Here is a 20,270-nt window from a genome sequence, read left to right on the forward strand (position 1 = left end):
TCTGCACTGTGTTCTAGGTGTGGGTCAAAGTCCACCTCCAGCCACTCAGTACTTATAAGAGTACCTGATTATGGGAGCTGATGATTCGTGGCAGCTGCTAGATGACATGACCCTCACCATTATACCATCCTTACCACCAGCTATAGAAAGTTGGATGACCTCTTTCTGTTGGCCTGAACAACCAGCTCAGGCTGACTTTCAGCTCTTCACAGTTTATTAACAGAGGACAACACAGTAAAAAAAGAAAGGTTTAAAAAAATTAAGCCTCTCTATAGCCAAAAATCCCCCCAAAATGCATAAGAGGATCCCATCTCTTCCTGTCACATTTATTACCTTCTGGGCAGGAGCTATGTACTTATGAAAAAGCTCAACATCACGAGGACATTTGGAGAGCACAGTGCTTGTCGTTGTCTTGAAAAGATCTTCTATAACCTAATCGAGAAAACAGGAGTGCATGAAAAATGAACAGTGCTTAGATGTCCTAGGCTATAAATAAAACACTGTACACATCAGCCAAAGGGTACAGAAGGAGCTTCTGTCCTTCTGCATGGTCAGACTGCCTAAGAGTGTAGCAGCTTGCTAATGCTCCTGATGGGCAGGTTTGCTCTGGAGCTGAAGAGGACCGGACTCTGTATTTCTGCTATGGGTCTGGGGCTTCAGTGTCTGCTGATGGCCTCTGTATCTTCAGTCAGGTATCTCCAGTGCAAAAGGTGCAGCTAAAAATTCCAAGGTGCATCACTGGTTAGCCACAAACACATTACAACCATTCGTGGTGACTGGTCTCACATTAATTATTAGAGAGGTGTCTGTCCTGCAATGAGCAATTTTGGTTTTCTGCTTTGTTGTAAGAAGAGGCAGAAGTAAAGGAGAGGAGAATAAACATGTGCTGTGTAGAGTGAGCCCATTAGACACATCCCAGCTAGAGACTCCATGCAGGAGGAGCAAGGGAAAGAGAACACACAGAGAGAGAAGCAGAAAGCTGAAGCAGAGGACACATCAATGCAGGATGTTTGAGAAACTAAAAAAAGATGCGGTTTCATTTCCCTAAACTGATGGGGGATTAACTAAATGAGATTATCATCCAATTTGGATATCCTCAGCCAGTAAAACGGGCTTCACCCCTGAAGAAATTTAAATGCCATTTTGGTTCTAACCAAAAAAAGCACCCACGTGGGATGCCACTGAATTTTGATCAATCCATTTTAAGAGTGGTTTTCTCTCCTGGTTAAGCAAAGCAGACCATCTGAGACACTGCTGTCGTGCACATTCAGAGTTCCCATGACTCCTCATGCTCTTACACCTGCACAAAGCAGGTAGTTGATATCTGTGTAGTACTGATGACCTCAGCTCTTCTTCAAAATCACCCTTCTTATTCTCATCTCCTTTGCAGAGGAACAGAGCAATGCAGCTGGGCTGCACATCACCTCAACCTGGGATGAGACCAGGCTTTTCCCAACAAAAAGCACCTCTCAAAGACTTGGGACATGTTTGTGGGGTTTTTTTCTCTGTGAGCATAAAAACAGCTTTATTAATTGCAGAGTGAAGAGAAGTGGAGTACCCACCAATGATATCCAAGTGAGTAGCAGTCTCTAGACACCACAAAGCCCAGGGGAGACTAACTGTGAAAAGATGAACCTGATGTGTAGTCAGCAGATCTGAGGAAGAAGCAGGACTCTGACTTGCAAGAAATGAGATCTTACAGGGTAAGAGGAACAAAAGACACAGAAAAGAAGAAGCTGGGCCACTGATACAGTGAAGATGAGAATTCAGGCACGTTGTTTAAAGTCCCATGTTTAGAAGAACATTCTTCATCACCTGTCCCAAACTGCTGAAACACTGCTCTGTGCTGAAGAACCACAAATGCAACCCACCAGCCCAGAGAAGCTGGTAAATCAGTCCTTTCTCAGTCCTTTGGAGCCAAACTCCTGGATCAATCCGGGCTCTCTTTTTTTAAAGAGGGAAGATCCAAATAAAGGAACTGTATTACCATATGCAGATGAACAATTTTACCCCTACTGCTACTCAAACACAGAGGAAATGAAAAGCAAGCATTCCTGCTGCTGAGTGGCAAATAACCAAACAGTCAGCTTTGAACTTTCTTCAAAGTAGCTTGAAAAGGGCTTATGCAAATGAAATTAGAAAACTTCTTGGCAATTCATCTGGTTTCACCAGGCAGAGACGAAGGGATTTTACATTAAGCTTCCTCTTTCTAGAAAATGAAAGTATCATCTGGTTTCAGAAAAGCATGTTGTTTAATTAGCACTTTTTTTTCCCTCGCTGTGCGATAAAGTAACAATAAGGTTCCCACAGCATTCAACATTAAGCAGCTTCCTCTTGTGGAAAAAAGATGTGGGTGGTATGGGAAAAACAATCTGAGAAATATTTCCAGGTTTGAGACTGAGGTTTTTATCCTGGCTGAAAAAAAAAGCAGACACGTGGGTCATGCGTTGGCTCCTCGCTGCTGTGACTGATGCCAAGTGTGTACGAGGCAGGAACGGTGGAGGCAAAAAAGGGGGCAAAAAAGCTCTCAAAGTGAGAAGTTATGGCTTGAAGCAGATAAGGTAATGAAGGACTAGAAAGTGGGCCATATGAAAAATGAGTGGCTTGTTCAGGATCTGGATGAGGGGATAGAGTGTATCCTCAGCAAGTTGGTTGATAGCACCAAACTGGGAGCACTGGCTGATTCCCCAGAGGCTGTGCTGCCACTCAGCGGGATCTCGACCAGCTTCAGAGTTGGGCAGAGAGGAACTTCATGAGGTTCAACAAGGACAAGTGCAGAGTCCTGCATCTGGGAAGGAACAATCCCATGCAGCAGTACAGGCTGGGAGTGACCTGCTGGAGAGCAGCTCTGCAGAGAGAGACCTGGGAGTGCTGGTTGATAATAAACTAACCATGAGCAGCAATGTGCCCTCGTGGCCAAGAAGGCCAATGGCAGCCTGGGATGCATCAAGAAGAGTGTGGCCAGCAGATCAAGGGAGGTTCTGCTCCCCCTCTACTCTGCCCTGGTGAGGCCTCATCTGGAGTCCTGTGTCCAGTTCTGGGCTCCTCAGCTCAAGAGGGACAGGGAAGTGCTGGAGAGAGGCCAGTGCAGGGCCACCAAGATGATCAGGGGACTGGAACAACTTTCACGTGAGGAAAGGCTGCGGGACCTGGGGCTGTTTAGTCTGGAGAAGAGGAGACTGAGGGGGGATCTTATTAATATCGACAAATACTTAAATGGTGGATGTCAGGAGGTTGGGGCATCCTTTTCTTCTATTATATCTAGCAACAGGACAAGGGGTGATGGGATGAAGCTGGAACACAAAAAGTTCCATTTAAACATAAGAAAACAACTGTTTCAGTGTGAGGTGAGGGAGCCCTGGCCCAGGCTGCCCAGGGAGGGTGTAGAGGGAAAAGTTTTCCTTTCTCTTTCATCCCTCTCAGTTTTTCTCTCTTGATTTTCACCTCTCAAAGAAGTTCAGAAGTATAAGTCTTGGCTTTCCCCAATGTTGCTGTGGACCTTAAAGGTTAACTGTTCAATTTTGATTAGGAACAGCTCCCAAATGTATTGTTGGATCTTTTGACACTTCAACTTTTCTTCTTCCCAAATAAAATTATGACCAGAGTTGAAGCAGAGCAATATCATCAACAAAACAGCAGTAAATGTCAGCAGCAGCAACTGAAGGTGTTGAGCACTACAAGGAGGGTTCAAGTCACCACCTTTACTACATAGGACACCTTCAGAAAAATCACAAGAACTTCCAGTAGGATTTTTGTTTCTGCATTTACCTGGGGCATGCATATGGATGCAGTGTAGATCACAAGTTATTTACATATGGAACATTCACCAAGTGGATCATTATTTCTTGCCTTCATGCTTGCTCACACACACCATCCGTGTGTGCACATATATACAGAGACACAGGGGGGTGATTTGCATCTGATCTTGGTCATAAAGGCTCCTCTCTCAGCTATAGAACAAGAGCTCAGGACCCACTCTGGAGAGATGCTGTTGTTATGAGAGGAAGGGGGGTCTTGTCTGCCAGATCCCTGCTTCTGTGGCCACTGAAGTTGAATAATAAATGCTGATGGAAGTTGGGAAACAGAAAGAACCTCAGCTATGGCAGCTGGATGCCACTTCAGAGAAAGAACTTACAGCCCTGCACATACCCCAATGTGCCTGCACTGTGAAAGACACCTGGAACCAACCTTCCCCATGTAACTACCAGTGTTGCTTCCCTTGTGACTGCATTTAGATTTGCCCAATTGTTTCAGCCTTGGCACTGCAGACAGAAAGTACTTTGAGTGCAAACTATTATGGAAATCAAAGCACACCCATGTTTCAGATCTAAGGTCCCTGACACCGACACCTAAAATTGCTGCTATTGTTGATTTCATTTCATGCCTGAATTCCCTTCTGTAAAATGGAGGTAATAATGCTCCATGTCACTGGACTGTAATGACAGCAAATTAATTTTGATGAAGTATATAACCAGTGGAAGAGAATACTTCTGCCCTCAGGAAAGAGCTCAAATACTGGGTGTTGAATTGTATTCCCCATCTTAAAGAGATGTACTCTCCATCTCTTAAAGCGACAGTGGTGCCAAGTTGGGATCTTGATAAGGAAGACTTAACCCTATGCATAAAATGCTCTCAGGAAAACTTCTGTCTGGCATTTCCTAACCTTACCACCTGAACAATGTGAGGTTTTTAACACTGTTTTGTATGTGCAGTTGATGAAATTCGATGACTGCATCACATCGCCTCTTTGAGACCCTGCTAAGAGTGAAGTAGGATCCTTTAAATCCACTGCACCACCAAGACACTGTAGCAAAAACAGAAGATAATGACCTACAAACACAGCTACATGACATAGCACTGAAAAGAGGGAGAGAGTGGCAGCAGGCATCAAAGAGGCCAAAGCAGACTGGAGACCTTGGATCTCCAGTTCAGCGATTGGAAGGGTGATGGCTCTAGTGAGGCACTTCCATACACATTGAATCCCTACAAATGTCTTGTCTTACTGGACATGTTCCTGTGTGACCTGATCTAGGTGACCCTGCTTCTGCAGAGGGGTTGGACTAGATGATCTCTAAAGGTGCCTTCCAACCCCTACCATTCTATGATTCTATGATCTGAGCTTCTAACTCCATCTCTTCCTCCTCCAGTTGGAGGAAGAGTGCCTTGGGACAAATTGACTCAACTTCTTGACTAGAATCTTAGGGAGTGAGGCTTCAGAGGCCTCTCCTTAGATACACATATACACTGTACACTAAAGCAGCAATTCTATCACCCAGCCATGCAGCCTGGAGTACTGCACTAAGCACATGGGGTTTTCCACAGAAAATAAAGTGAAATCAGTATGGAGAGTTTAAACTTCTTTGTAGCACTAAAACACATTTTGGCACAGAACAGAAATTTAGACTGCAATGGCAACATGTGTTAAGACTTCATGGGATCTGTGCTACGAATTTAGGAATAACTGAGCACTACTTTGTGCAATTACAGTGGAGAAGAAAGGCTGCTGCTCTAAGAGTTCAGGCCCTTTGCTCCTAAATACACATAACTTTCTTATTAAATCTTTGTGTTATTTTTCCTTTTATTTTGTAAGGAAAGCTATGTCACTTTGGAGCTTTGGCTGAGAAAATGATCTCAAGCCTCACCAGTGAATGGTAAACACGTACACCTTTCTAGCAAGGCTCTTCCTTAATGGTGTATAAGCAAATCCTTCAAGAAGTCCCTGAAGAAGCTGAGTGTTCCCAGCACGCTAACTTGCTCAAGTTTAGAGGTATTCACTCCAAATATTGAATAGCAGTTTTAAAAAGCAATTTTAAACAACCCATCTCTTTGTGAGGACCAAGTTCAGACGGTAACCCTGGCCAAGAGCCCCCAAGGCTTTCAACTGGACGTTTTGCACTGAACAAAGAACTCACAGATGATGACAAACAGACAAGACTGCCCAATGGGCACATGCATAACAATACTGAATTTAGGTCAGTTTTGTGGGGAAAAAGAAACTTAACTTAGGCAGCTGTCAGTTTGGCTTTTTTTTTTTTTTTAAAAGAGAGCTTGCCCAATGATTTAAAAATAAACAAAATGGGAACTCCACTTCTGCAAAGGAGAATGTCACAAAAGCAAACATGTTGTAAGCCAGGCTCGCCGTGAGGAGTGCAAAATGAGACGGCTGCTAGGAGGCTTTGTGATAGGGAAAGGTGCTTGTCACACACTTAGGGATACAGAAGCAACAGAAGTGAAAGAAGAGGGCACAAGCTGAGACTTCACAAGATGTTCAGCAACCACAGAAGTCAAGCCAAGCCAAGCCAAGGGGGGAGGAAGTTCCTCTTTTCCCTTCAAATAAAAGCCCTACACATTCCAGAACAGTTCTCAAATCTAATTCTCTGAATTCTCTGAACTGGCTGGCTGTACCTCAAAAGCCAAGATGTCAGGGTTCTCAGCACAAGAGTACAGATATGTTCATGCTGTGTTCAAAGACTCAACCATCACTTAACAGTAGACCCTGCTTATTACACCAGATAAAAGCTGTGAAGATTTAATTCAGCTCCTGATTACCTGGAGAAACAGGGGGCTCAGGAAGTCGGGCGTAAACATACACATATTCTATGCTCTAGGGGTACATAAAGTTGTTCTAGAAACAAGCAGAGAGAAAGGAAGGAGCTGGATATGATTAATGATGGAGCACAGAGATTCCCAGTGAGTCAGTGCACACAGCCCTGTGCCATCCAGGCATCCATGATGCAGAAGCAGCACACCCAAAAGACCGAGAGCGTCAGCCATACTGACTCAGATGACTGTGTATGATCCAGGCTGAAGAAACCACCATCTGGATGTTATAGCCACTGCTTCAGGTCTTTTTTTAAGGCTATTTGTTCAGTAGCTTCCCAAGGAGCTTATATGATATATGAGAGCATGTGTGGATGTTTACTCACAAGTCTACTGAGCATAAGCTGACTTCTGCTGAGACTAATAAGGTGCATTAGCATCCATCTTGTGGTTAAACTGCAACCAAGAGGTCAGTCCTGAAAAATCTAAAGCTAGCTGACTAAGGATCCCTTTCAGCCTTCTGCTAAAGCCACAGTGAATAGTGTATGCCAAGAAATATTGCTTCTACTTGAGATTCCAATGTAGATTTCATGAAGAACACACCAAGGGACATCCTGCATAAATACTGCTCAGTCACTGGAGAAGAGATCCTGAGAGTTTTGAAGAGGAGGATGCCACTTTCACTAGCACCAGTCAAACACATTTACACAGTTCTTGATCATACAGCAACTGTGTAGCCTCCTATTCCAATGAGGGCTGTGTTTATACCTGTATCTTTCCCTTCCATATTCTCTCAGTGGCCTCACCTCTGCTGAGCAAACCAAACCCTGCTCCTTGGGAAGTCCCTGTACAACCTCTACTCAGCTCACACAGAGTGAGAGGAGCTGTGAGCTCAGCTGAGGGCAGGAGCACAGTTCAGGGAGGAGGCAGAAGTTCTGACAACTAGTCCTGCACAGATATTTGGAGTGCCCACCTGCATGATGTCTTGGAGGCTTTCAGTGAAGGACAGCTCAGCCTCCACCATGTAGAACTCTGCCAGGTGCCGGCGACTCTGTGAGTTTTCTGCTCGGAACGTGGGGCCGAAGGTGAACACGTGGGTAAAAGCCCTGCAAGGAGACAAGAAACAGGTGGGTAAAGCCCAGCACACAAGTGAGTCTGATATAAAAAGCTCCCACTTTTCTCCCAGGATCTAGGAGCATTTTGTTTCCATTTAATCTTTGACCAGTTCAATGGTGCTCCTGGGTATGCTGCTGCTAGGTTCCTTCACCCAAGCAGAGAGAGGGGTCATTCACACCTCTCCATGTTTCAAGGAGGTGGCACATACCCTATTCAGCTTTCACTGAACACTGTTCATTCTCAGGACACTTTTTGTAGCTGTGTGGAAATAAAAATCAGAACCATATCACTGGAGAAGCACATGGCTCATTGCACCTGTTAAGCTCCACTCATCCACATCCTTTCATGCTTGTTTGGCTGAAAGTTTTGACCTTTATGGGTGCTGTGACACCCCAGAGCTCAACAGAGCACAGAAGGTCCTGCTGCTGGAGTTGCTGGCTGGTGTTGACATTGGGAGGCAGATGGTGAAGCCCAGCAGCATGGATGAACTGTGCATGGCCTTCAGTCCCCCTCTAGTGGCAAGTCTAAAGTTTATCTTCAAAGGCTCTCAGTGATAAAGAACTGGGCTCCTTCCACATAGCTGAAAATGGTTCAGCTAAAACAGGTTCCTGCTGCAGAGAACACATCTGGGATATCGTTTTATGCTGCAGCAACCAATGTGTTTCCTATTACAAAGATATTTCTCCAGTAACCTTCTGGGGAGGCTTTTTAAATATATCCTCTCTTGTTCTGCAGTCACTCAGAATCATAGAATCACAGAATGGTAGGGTTGGAAGGGACCTTTAGGTTCAACAATCTTGCTAAAGGAGGTCCCACCTAGATCAGGTCACACAGGAACATGTGAAGGAAGGTTTGGAAACTTCCCAAGAAGGAGCCTCCACACCCTCCCTGAGCAGCCTGGGCCAGGGCTCCCTCACCTCACAGTGAAAGAGTTTTTCCTTATGTTTAAGTGGAACTTTTTGTGTTCCAGCTTCTTTCCATTACTCCTTATCCTGTCACTAGATACAGAAAAAAGTGCTGCCCCAACCTCCTGACACCCACCATTTACAGATTTGTAAATATGAATGAGATCTCCCCACAGCCTCCTCAGTGCTGCCCCAACCTCCTGACACCCACCATTTACAGATTTGTAAATATGAATGAGATCTCCCCACAGCCTCCTCTTATCTCTATGTTGCGTTACACAGGATACAAATCCTTCTTGAATCCTCACTTCCTTTGTAAGAAACTTTCCCATCAAACAGCAACACACCTTGAAAAGACTTATTTTTACTGTGGGGAAGCTGCACCCCAAGTAAAACCCATTACACTGTGAGCCCTTGGGGTCCTGGACATCCTCAAGCCAGTGAGAGCTTCCCCAACAGATGCCGTGACAGCTGCGTTTCCTCTCATGCAGCATGAGAAGCAAACCATGACTGGGGAGAGAGAGAGCTGCTTCAGGAAAACCACAGACTGGGCAGCTGCTATCTTTGGTACATCTTTAACTTGACATTATTTTTAGCTGTGGACAGTGTGTAGGAGAAAAAGAACCTGATCAGTGGAGATTAAGCACCCTCATGAAAGGATGTGTGCTGATTGCTGGGGCTGGCATTTGACTTGCATCTTACTCTGCAAGCTTTCAACTTGATGTTTGCTGAAGTTTCTGCACAGGCTAATTTTGTTACACTGAAGTTTCAATAAACAACACTACAGAAAGCAGCATTTTTTTTTCCTTTGCTCTTCATGAAGACATCTGCACTGCAAATAAAGGAACACACACATTCTGCTTCACCCTTCTGTTCCATCATGTCACATGATGGTTAAAGGTTACGATCCAAAGACACAGCACTTTTCTTTTTCCTTGAGCTGCTAGTAGTAAACACACCAGAAAAACATTCCAGGTCAAGACTCTCAATATGTAGGCTGCCTTGTAGGTTTCTTTTCCCCACTGGCTCTGTTTTCCCTGCTCCAACAAACACACTTTCTGTCTGTATTTTGCTCCCATACCTGCACTCTCTCATCCCTGACCACAGCATCTACAATGCTAACTAGGTCTTGCAGCCAGCATCTCCCCTCAAGCACCATTTCCAGGGTGCCTCTTTTCCCTCTGCTGCTCTTTTCTGTTGTGATGTTACTGTAAACTTCTGCTGTCACTTGATCGTCCTCCTTCAAACTGCCCTTTGCTACAGCATCTATAAAACCTCAGCAATGTTTAGATAAGTGATGTACCAAGACTATTACTCATTGCACAGGTCAGTATTATCTCAACAGTTCCCTCTGCTCCCCCATCTGTAGCCATCTGTTGTCTTGGGTTATAAAGAAACGTGTGTTCTTCCTCACAAGGACTTTTAGTTTATTTGACTTTTTTTTCCCATGTTTCTACAGCACCTGGCACAACAAAGGTCTTGGATCCAAAAGCTTAAGAGCCTTGACTGCTATAGCAATACAAACAACAAATATGAAGCAATGAGTCACTCTGCCAAAATTGTTCAATGTTTAAGGCAGAACTGGTCAAAAACTTTTGCTTGCCAGACACAAAGGTGGGTCCTGCAGTGGGAAACAGGAGATGCAGGTGTTTGTGCCACCTCTGTCCACGTTTCAGGCTTTTGCTAAAATATTTCAATTTGGGACTTTTCGGTTAAGGAAAGAATCTTCCCTAAATAAACAAGTTTAGTCATAAGTTCAGACTGTGACAGGGCCAGGAGTGGACATGAGACAAAAACATTTCTTTCAAAGTGTGCAGTTGATGAAACACCCACTGAGGTTTGCTCGGTTTGATGTGCAGGTCTCTGATCTCTCACTGACATCAAGTCCTCAAAGTACATTAAATCACAGAACCACAGAATAGTAGGGGTTGGAAGGGACATCTAAAGATCATCTAGTCTAATTCCCCTACCTAAAGGCTGGTCCCAGCTGGCTAGCAGAGATCCTGTCCCACACAGCAACAGTCTGGCTTCAGTGAGAGACACGTTTCTCGGCCGTGGTCCAGGCACAGGCACTGCCACTTCAGTTTGGGTTCGTTACCCTGCAGGTGACAGTCTCCAGCAATGCAGGCTACTATGCACCCTTGGAACTCTACTTACTTCCTACTGAACAGCAATGACAACTAGCTACTTCCAAGGCACTTTCTGGCTGCAAAATACCTAAAAGTAACAAAAAATGAAAAAAAACCCCTTATTGCTCCAAGGTGTCAACTGTGGTCAAACACTTCACAGTCACAGATCGATTTCCTGCTGCAAGAACAAAGCCTGAGAGGGAGCTTTTGGAGAGGACAAGTGCAGATCAACTCCCAGGGGAACAGATTTCAGCCTTTTCTCAGCTCTAGGCATCCTGTCAGGGCCAATCTTCTCTTCCTGTACACTCAGCATCACTTGTACTTAGAAAATGAACCATTAGCACTGTAACTGCATGGACTATTCCAAGGTGCTTAACAACAGCAGGGGTAAGGGCTTTGTGGTAGCCTGTAGAGAACCTGACATCCCTGGTGTAGGGCTGAATTTGCCTGTTTACCCTGTGGAAGAGGGAAAATTACCCCAGCAAACCAACACCCCAAAATACATCCTTATCTGCAGGGAGAAGAGGAATCCTTCATTTTTCAGGCTAATTGTAAAAGGAAAAGATAGCTACAAACAACTGTGAGAACTTCACCACAATCCTGGGAGCCTGGCAAACAGAAAGTAGCCACATGTCATGCTGGCAAAGCGATCAAAGGAGCCCAGTAAGTGCAAGTTGTCTGGTAATGGTAAGGCAGCACTGACCAGAGGCCTGGACAGTGAAACAGAGAAACACTGCTAAAAATACATATGTTAGCTCCAAGCATGAACAATTACTTTTCATCCAGACATTCATATACTGTTTACTGTGCTCTGCCATTCAAGACATTAAGCAAGTGCATGCTGCACAAATCCGACCTTTATTTGTGCTTTCATCTGCTATGAACAAATGTATCTGTGATTTGATACGCTGCTGTGTCACACTGAGCATGTATAAATATCTTAGGAAAGAGGGATGGGAGCTGAATCTGCTCTGATTTCATGGTCCTGAGGGTAAAACCAGTCATTTGGTTCTGTGTGCATTCAGCACCTAGAGCACAAAGGAGTCTCAGTCCAGGGCTGTGACTCCTATGCTCTACCATGCACATAATCAATCATTTAACATTCCCAGACCTCTGCAAGACTTCCAGCATTTAAAAATAACTTGATAACTCTGGTTAAGTCTCCAAAAGTGCCTAGGTCAGTTGGGGTTGTGAGCACTCAAGAGTCTTTCAAAAAAGATTCCTCATCTCCAACAAAAGGGGAAAAAATGAAAAGGCAAGCCTGTCGAGCTCTTTTCCTTAGCCACGGCAGGAAGAGCAGTAATGTCTTAACACAGTCCTTGTACGTGCTCCCAAAGGACACAAGAGAGGCTTTGAAATGAGTCCCTTTGCAGTCAGCTTCAGCTTCACCCAGATCAGAGCTCTGGACAGCAAGCCCAAGTGCATTTATGCCGTTCACAGGCGCTGCCGGTGTCGACAGCAGAAGGAGGCACAGAGCTGCTTAATTAATTGCTCCCTTTCTGGGACTGTATTTCCCTCTGCTCAGTTCTCTGGGAAAAACTGAGACCTTAATGTGGAGGCCAAGAGAATACCCACAGCCCTCCCTCTAACACACTGAACACTACAAAAAGCCTGTAAAGGCTGAGCTTGCTCACCCCAGCCCAGGGAAGGGCTGAGCCACGTTCTAGGTGCAGGCTCCCAAAGGCCCTTTGGACACGGAGAGCAGCGCTTGGGTGAGCTGCTGGAGCACAGCCAGCCCATCACTTGGTGAAAGCTCACTCTTGCACCAGCTGCATTTGTGATGTCCTACCTGTGAACAGCCAGGAAGGGAGAAACTTCGCCCTTTTCACCCTGATTTTACAAGCTACTGAAATGCTCTTCAGAAGCAGCTACCTCTCTCCCCCCTTTGAGAGCTTTGTGGCACGCAGAATGAAAGCTCACTTCATTTGAACTCGTTGACAATTCATTATCGAGGCAGTGATAGAAACCAAGAGAGAAGCAGAAAGAATCTGTGCCCAAAGCTGCTTAAAATCGTCCTTTTAATTAAACTCATGCAATGTTTGTAGGCCTGAGTGTCTCAGCCTTCCTGGCAATTTTTACACTGCAATCCAAATATAATTAATTGTGCTGATGGTTCCCAAGCCAGGAATGGATTGTGCTCCCTTTCTGAGCCAGGACTCCACGCTGCTACTGGGGTAATAAAGACTTATTTGTGCTGTCGAACCAAGGGGATATAACTCTGAGCAAGGCTATTAATCAAGAAGATGCAATCCCTGCACAGTCAGCTTACAGCCTATGCCAAGGTCACCTCACTCAGTACTGACACAGCTGGAGGCTGAAGCTGGGCTGTTGTGACTAAGGACTAAGCACTAAACCACACCAGTACATACAGCTTATTCATTTCTATGGTGCCCTCCTTCTCACCCCAAAATACTACAGGTGTCTGCCTAAACACACATACAGGGATTGCTCTGACAAAGTCTGCACTGAAGAGTTAGGTGGAAAAGTGATTTGTGTCAACCTCTGGCTATGTTAAATGAGTCCAGCATATGATCCTTCAACATAATGTGTTCCCCTGCACAACCATTCACCAACACTCCACTCCACCACCCCAAAATCAAGGTTGCAAGAAAACCTAGAAACAATAGCATCTAACCCAAGGAGAAAACAACACATGATGTCAGCAAAGGAGGAAATGAGAGAAAGGTGACCCTAGAGCCCAGGAGCCTTGTCAGCCACATTGTCCTTCCCCTTTGGAAGGAAAGAAATGATTAAAGTGAGGCAGCTGATCTAATTCCACTCCATTCCGGCATGACCATATTAATTTTGGGCATAGAAGACCCGACTGCTCCATCGAAACAAGCAGATGACTTTGCTCAGCTACCAGACACTCCACTTGGCTGCACTCCTTGACCCAAGCATGACTGGGACTGTTCAGTGATACTGAAATTTGTATGTTGCAAGATGTTCTGGAACCACAGGCCCACAGACCATTCAAATATACTGATCCATACTGAGCTGGAAAACCAGGGCTCCTACCACTGCCTGTGAGGTACAGAGGTCCAGCAGTTAGGAGAAGATGGAGGATATTTTATGTCATTGAAGTGAGTGAATGGTCTTACAATGAAAGCTCTGAGTTGATCAGAAACCTTCATGTAAAAATAACGCTTCCATCTTGTGGGTTTGGATTCTGCACAATGAAACACACATGTTTCTGTTAAAAAGAGGGCAGTGGGGATTACACTTAAAAATAAGGCAGAAAAAGGAGTTTTAAATGATTCCTCATTGAACATGCCACTTCTGCCTGCCCTCTGAGGAAGCACAGATGAGAAAAGCTGCACCTTGACAAGGGCTTTTATAGCAGCACATGAGGCCTAGGCCTGGGCAGCAGAGCTGGTGTGCTGAGTGCTGAGGTTTCAGTTCATGCTGGGATGAGATGGGACTGTACTTCCTTTTGTAAGCAGTCAAAAATAAATAGAAATTAAAAAAAAAAAGTTGTCTAAGTTCCCAGACAGAGACTTGGAAGTGCCAAACTTCCTTTCCAGCCAGTCAGATTGAAGTACTGCAGCAGTTTCCCTCACTTCAACTTCTAAACGGCAGAGTCCTGCCATGCCTGCGAGGTCGTGTGCACAGCAGCAGCCTCTGGCCACGCTCCAGGCTCAGCTCTCCTCCTGCCACATCTTCTGCTCTGGCTTCAGCAGCAAGGAAAGAAGATGGGATAAGGATCCTCCCCAGATCATCCAGTTCTGCTTGAAAATGATCCAGGCACGCTTGAGTAATTAACAACGTGACCCACATACTCTAATGACCTGGCAAGGCATCCTGCATTTTGTTTATGAAACCTCCCAGCACACCTAGACACTGTGGTTTGAGTTTACAGATGGCAGGAGAATAGGGGAAAAAAACTGAGACAAAGGAAAGAGAGTTACTGAGAACCATCCCATGTCTTCTGCTCCAGGCTCCAAGACCTCATCAGCCTGGGTCCTCCACCCTTCTATGTGACACTGCTGTGCTTCCTTCTCAGTGGAGTCTTGTTTTGTCCTAGTTTTGATATTATTATTTCTAATTAAAGTCAATAAAAGCACTGATTAGAAATGATAACTCAAGCTGGGTTGATGAAAGCCACCAGAGTAGTTCAGCATTTATTCAAATAACCATTTCCCATGCCCTAGTTAATAGACATCTTCTACAAGAGAGTGATATAAAATGTTTCAAAGATTTAAAGAAAACAGAGAGCAAAGATGTTTTTCAAAATTCAGCCAGCTCAGAGACTCCTACTCTAAGCCATAAAAATTTATCACCAGCATGGGGTGGAGAGCAATTGGGTTAAATCTTTTTCCTTTCAGACACATGTAAAGTGCATTGTAACAGCTATGAAGAGCAATTGTTATTTTTAATTAGGGTTTGTTTTTTTTTTCAGGTAGACACTCGATCTAAAAACTGCAAATATGAATCACAGCAAGAAACTGCATCAGCTGGTGCATTACTGCACAAAGGGAGCCAGGGAGCAGGCCATGTTTCAAAGTGTGAGCATAGCTATTTAAAAACTCCAAGGCCTCAAATTCTACAGTAACAAAACCAAGTAAATAACTGAATTGAACAAAACCCCCACAAACTAAAAGTTACATTAAATAGAACAAGTTCCAGTTGACTATGACATGTATCTATATCCATATTCTTCTTCAGTGGAATGACAGCAAATGCTTGAAGAAATTCAGGGCACAAGATTGGATCTGCACACCTGTTTCAGAGAAACAGTGGGAACAACAGGGAGGAAGTTGCCTGCGCTAATATCTTGTACTTCTTGGGGTGCAAAGGCTTCCAGAGAAGCAGGAGCTGCAGCTTGAACAAGGCACATTCATCCTCAGCAGAAAGCTCAGGCAGTGTGGCTGGGATGAGTGGACAGTGAGGTGGATGGAGAGCTGCTGAATGACAGAGCCCAGAGGGTGCTGATCAATGGCACAGAATGGAGTTGGAGGCCTGTGACCAGTGGAGTTCCACAGGGATCGGTTCTGGGGCCAATCTTGTTCAACATCTTCATCAACCACCTGGATGAGGGGACAGAGTGACCCTCAGCAAGTTCCCTGCTGGCACCAAACTGGGAGGACTGGCTGATTCCCCAGAGGCTGTGCTGCCATTCAGCGCGATCTTGACCAGCTTGAGAATTGGGCAGAGAGGAATCTCATGAGGTTCAACAAGGACAAGTGCAGAGTCCTGCAGCTGGGAAGGAACAACCCCATGCACCAGTACAGGCGGGGGTCGAACTGCTGAAGAGCAGCTCTGGGAGAGGGACCTGGGAGTGCTGGTTGATAATAAACTGAACATGAGTCAGCAATGTGCCCTCGTGGGCAAGAAGGCCAATGGCATCCTGGGATGCATCAAGAGCAGGTCAAGGGAGGTTCTGCTCCCGCTCTACTCTGCCCTGGTGAGGCCTCATCTGGAGTCCTGTGTCCAGTTCTGGGCTCCTCAGCTCAAGAGGGACAGGGAAGTGCTGGAGAGAGTCCAGCACAGGGCCACCTCTTGGTGATCAGGGGACTGGAGCATCTTCCTTATGAGGAAAGGCTGCAGGAACTGGGGTCTGAACTTATTGGTCTGGAGGAGACTGAGGGGGGATGTCATTAATATTTACAAATATATCAATGGTGGGTGTCAGGATGTTGAGACAGCACTTTTTTCTCTTGTATCTAGCAACAGGACAAGGGGTGATGGGATGAAGTTGGAACACAAAAAGTTCCATTTAAACATAAGGAAAAACTATTTCACTGTGAGGTGAGGGAGCCCTGGCCCAGGCTGCCCAGGGAGAATAAGGAATTTCCTTCTCTGGAGGTTTCTAAACCCACCTGGACATGTTCCTGTGCCCCATGATTGAGAGGAATCTCATTGTGTCTAAGTGGAAGTTTTTGTGTTCCAGCTTGTGTCCCTTTACCTCCAAATCCTGTCACTGGACACTACAGAAAAAAAGAGTTGCCCCATCCTCCCGATAGCCACCCTTTAGGTGCTTATAAGCATGGATAAGGTGCCCCTTAGTCTTCTCTTTTTTTTGGGCTAAACAGCCCCAGGTCCCACAGCCTTTCCTCATAAGATTTTCCTTATAAAAAAGATGTTATAGTCCAAGGCACTGCTGGGATTGCACTCAGCCTCTCGTATGTGCATCCCAGGGACGTGGCTGAATTGCTGTTGATATTCACACACTCCTCAAGCTTCTTGCAAGGGAATTACCTGCTTCCCATTCCCCAAAAAGTTGAGAGGGAGAAAGGAACAACAACAAATTTGTGTGGATCATAAAGCTCCAACCAGCCAAGCAATCCTGGGCTCACTGTTGTACCTACAAACTTCACCCACTTGTCCTCCCAGTAATACAAAGGCACTAACAATGTCTGCAGCAGTCATGAACCAGACTGAAGCATGTGGTAATTGATTAAAAACAGACATGTCGCTGTTGCTTTTTATAGCTCCCAATTAAGTGTCAGCCTAATTAATGGAAGTTAGTGTGCTAATTATAAGAGTCTGTGTGGTGAGTCAGACTCAAACAAATGTTGTGCAAGAAATGTCAGAGATTTATTTTTTTTTCAGGCATCCAAGATAAATAATTACACTTATTTTTGTTACTTCTTAGCAACAGGAATGTTATACAACTGGACATCTTTCCTGCAGCTGCATTTAAAAGTATTTAAAATTGTACAATGTAGAGCAAATATTTGCTTCAAGACAATGCAATCTGTTCCATCATTAGCAAGTCATTTTGGAATCAAATATTACGTCTGTGTTTGCCAGACTGCTGGAAACGATGCCTCTTTTATGGAAGGCATCCTCAAAAATGTCTCTTTTCAGCTCTACAGTGTTTTCTTGAACCCCAACCCACCCATGCTTTGAAAAAACAGTGAAGTACTGGCATTTGAGAAGTGATTTTGGTATCTTCTGAAACCTACGGGAAATTCACCGTATTCAGCTCTCTACAAACTCAGGCAGACAAAGCTGAAGTGGTCTGGATGACTGAGATTTCTTTAAAGCCTCTGCAACCTGAAAAGCCACTTGAAGAATTGCAAAGAGTATGTGGAACGGGCAGAAAAGTAGCAAAATGCATGATGGTTTAGAAATCAAGGGGATGTGCTTGAGGAGAGGGGAGTGGGATCAATTATGTTTCAACTAAACCAAGTCTGATTGCTAGACATTACCAGGCAGATGTCAGTATGACAGGCTGAGGTTTTGAGTTAGGCTAGAAAATACAGAAATGTTGACCTTAAAGTGAACTAGACAGATAATCCACCAAGATGGTCTCATGGATGAAAGCAGTGGAGAAGAAAATGAGAATGAAGTCAAGAACAAACTTAAGAAGACACAATAAGCCAGGCTGGAAGGGATCTCAGGAGGTCACTGGTCCAGTCTTCTGTTCAAAGTTGGATCTGCAAGAAGGTCAGACCAGGCTGCTCAAGGCTTTATCTAGCAGGGTCTGGAAAACCTCTAAGGATGAAGAGTGCACAGTCTCTCTCTCAGCAATCACTTCAAATGCTCGACTGATCTCTTGGTGATTTTTTTTCCTCCATATATCCACTCAGAACTTAGCTTCCAATTCAACCCCATTGTCTCTTTTCCTCCTGTTGCTCACCATTGCACAGAGTGGGCTTGCCATCTTGATAACCACCTCACAGGTCCTAGCAGGCTGCTGTTATGTTGTCCCTGAGCCTTTTACTGATCTGCAGGGAACTTTAATAGAATGTGAGGCAAATAAGAGAGGAGAAACCTAGTGAAGGCCTGATAAGAGAAAAGAAACAGAGCTAGAGAGGGCAAGGAATGAAGAGGTAACTTATTCTGTGATTTCAGGAGGGGATAGTGCCCAGAGCTTTTAGGAAGAGCAGTTTTAGTTATGTTCATGGTACAAAAGGCAGGACAGACAGTGCCTGGGATGAAACATGGTGCAAGGAAAAACCAATGCAAAACAATGAAGTAAACTATTAGCAAGAGGGGATGAAAGGAGAAGAGCAGGTAGAGCTTGTGAGAAGTGCAGAGGGGTGAAAGAAGGAAAAAATGAGAGTAAACACATCCAGTGAGCTGTGGTTCTTGACAACAATTGGTTTTGGCTGTCTCCAGCATGCTTCTGAATCACTTTCAGCTCTCACTGACCCTCCAGCCTGGGTTAAGTCCTCAAAGGAGCCTTTATCCTCACCAGAGGATCACGGGGCAAGGCAACACCACAAGGACTTCACAGCAAAACAATGACATTGCAAACCAATTACTGGGACACACATAGTCCTGCAAACTTCTACCACATGCATTGGTTACTGACTCATCTGAGACTGAGCTGACTGAAGGGGAGAGCTCTACTACTGAATAAAGCCCTTTCTGAAGACCTTAAAAAAGCCTATAGATCTATAGCAGTTGACAATGACTCAGACACCCTGAGCAGCCAACCAAGATGCCATCACTGCAAAGATGAAGTACAACAAAACGAGGAGTTGTGCCAAGTAGGCTGTTCCTGTCACACTGAGAGACAGGATGAACTTCTCTGACCTTGCCTTCAGTAACAAGCACACATGGTACAGCAGACAGTAAATAAACACAGGAACACCTCTCTCCTCACTATTCTTCAAAGAATAAGGATGAAACCTCACACATTAGAAATGGCTCACTGTTCTCTCCCATGGAGTCTCCTTCTCTGGAGACATTCAAAACCCCTCCTGGATGAGTCCCTGTGTAACCTACTCTAAGTAGGTCCTGCTCTGGCAGAGGGGTTGGACTAGATGATCTTTTGAGGTCCCTTCCAACCCTTAAGATTCTGTGACTCTGTGTGATTCTGTTTGTCAGGGATAGCATCAAGCCACTCCTCCTGCAAAATGGAGCTCTGAGCCCTGGACAACAAATAAGCACATGGCACATGTACTCAGATGATACCTTACAGGCTGCAGATGAAACCTTATAGGCTGCAGATGAACTCAGCCAAGAACAGAAGTCTTGGTTCCAGACACATCTGGTAAGTCTTCTCCATACCTCTCCTGCCCACAGCACATCTTGGAGGTTGCTCATGAGCTCTGTAAAGCTAAAAGCTAACTCCAACAGATATGACTGCCTATTTCCTACTACATAAACAAATGGACAAACTCCTCCCTGCTCCTCATGCGTATCTGCTCTGCTTTCTAATGGACTTCTGCAGGATCCATCTCTGCACTCCCACACCCCACAGCAAGTCACAATAGGATGAGGGTCTCCCAAGCTTATCTACCTTTAGGCTGAAGAGAATTTTTGAAGAACAGTTCCTTTTCTGGGCAGGACATTTTAGTCAGGATAAAATTAAGGGTAAATTTCACAGGATCAAACCCAAAACACACAAATCTTTACTGTTTTGGCTGCTTTGTTTATTGAGTAAATGAGACTATTTTAATTTTAGGGGGGAGAAAGACTCCCATGTTTTACTACTCTGAAAACATCATCACAGAACATCCATTTGACTAGCAGCTCTGCTTATTAGTCTGCAGCTACATTCTTAAATCATGCAGGAGTTCCATTCAGAGTAACACCCAACTTGATAACAACAGATACAACCTTCACAGTATCTAAAGGGTTTCACAGTATTTAGAGGGTTAATAGTGTGATGCATCATTACGGT

General features: G+C 44.8%; 1 protein-coding gene across 9 annotated transcripts in view; it reads right to left on the reverse strand.

The window, feature by feature from the left end:
* Positions 1–20,270, reverse strand: part of NARS2 (asparaginyl-tRNA synthetase 2, mitochondrial) — a 58,906-nt gene that overhangs the window by 15,755 nt on the left and 22,881 nt on the right. For all 9 annotated transcript variants that reach the window (XM_061990534.1, XM_061990525.1, XM_061990547.1 and 6 more), the window contains 2 exons: positions 7,514–7,646; positions 334–432 (listed from right to left, as the gene is read on the reverse strand). In XM_061990534.1, the coding sequence (XP_061846518.1) occupies positions 334–432; positions 7,514–7,646 (232 nt within the window). The remainder of the gene's footprint in view (positions 1–333; positions 433–7,513; positions 7,647–20,270) is intronic.

Source organism: Colius striatus, chromosome 1 (assembly GCF_028858725.1).
Source record: "Colius striatus isolate bColStr4 chromosome 1, bColStr4.1.hap1, whole genome shotgun sequence".
Taxonomy (NCBI): domain Eukaryota; kingdom Metazoa; phylum Chordata; class Aves; order Coliiformes; family Coliidae; genus Colius; species Colius striatus.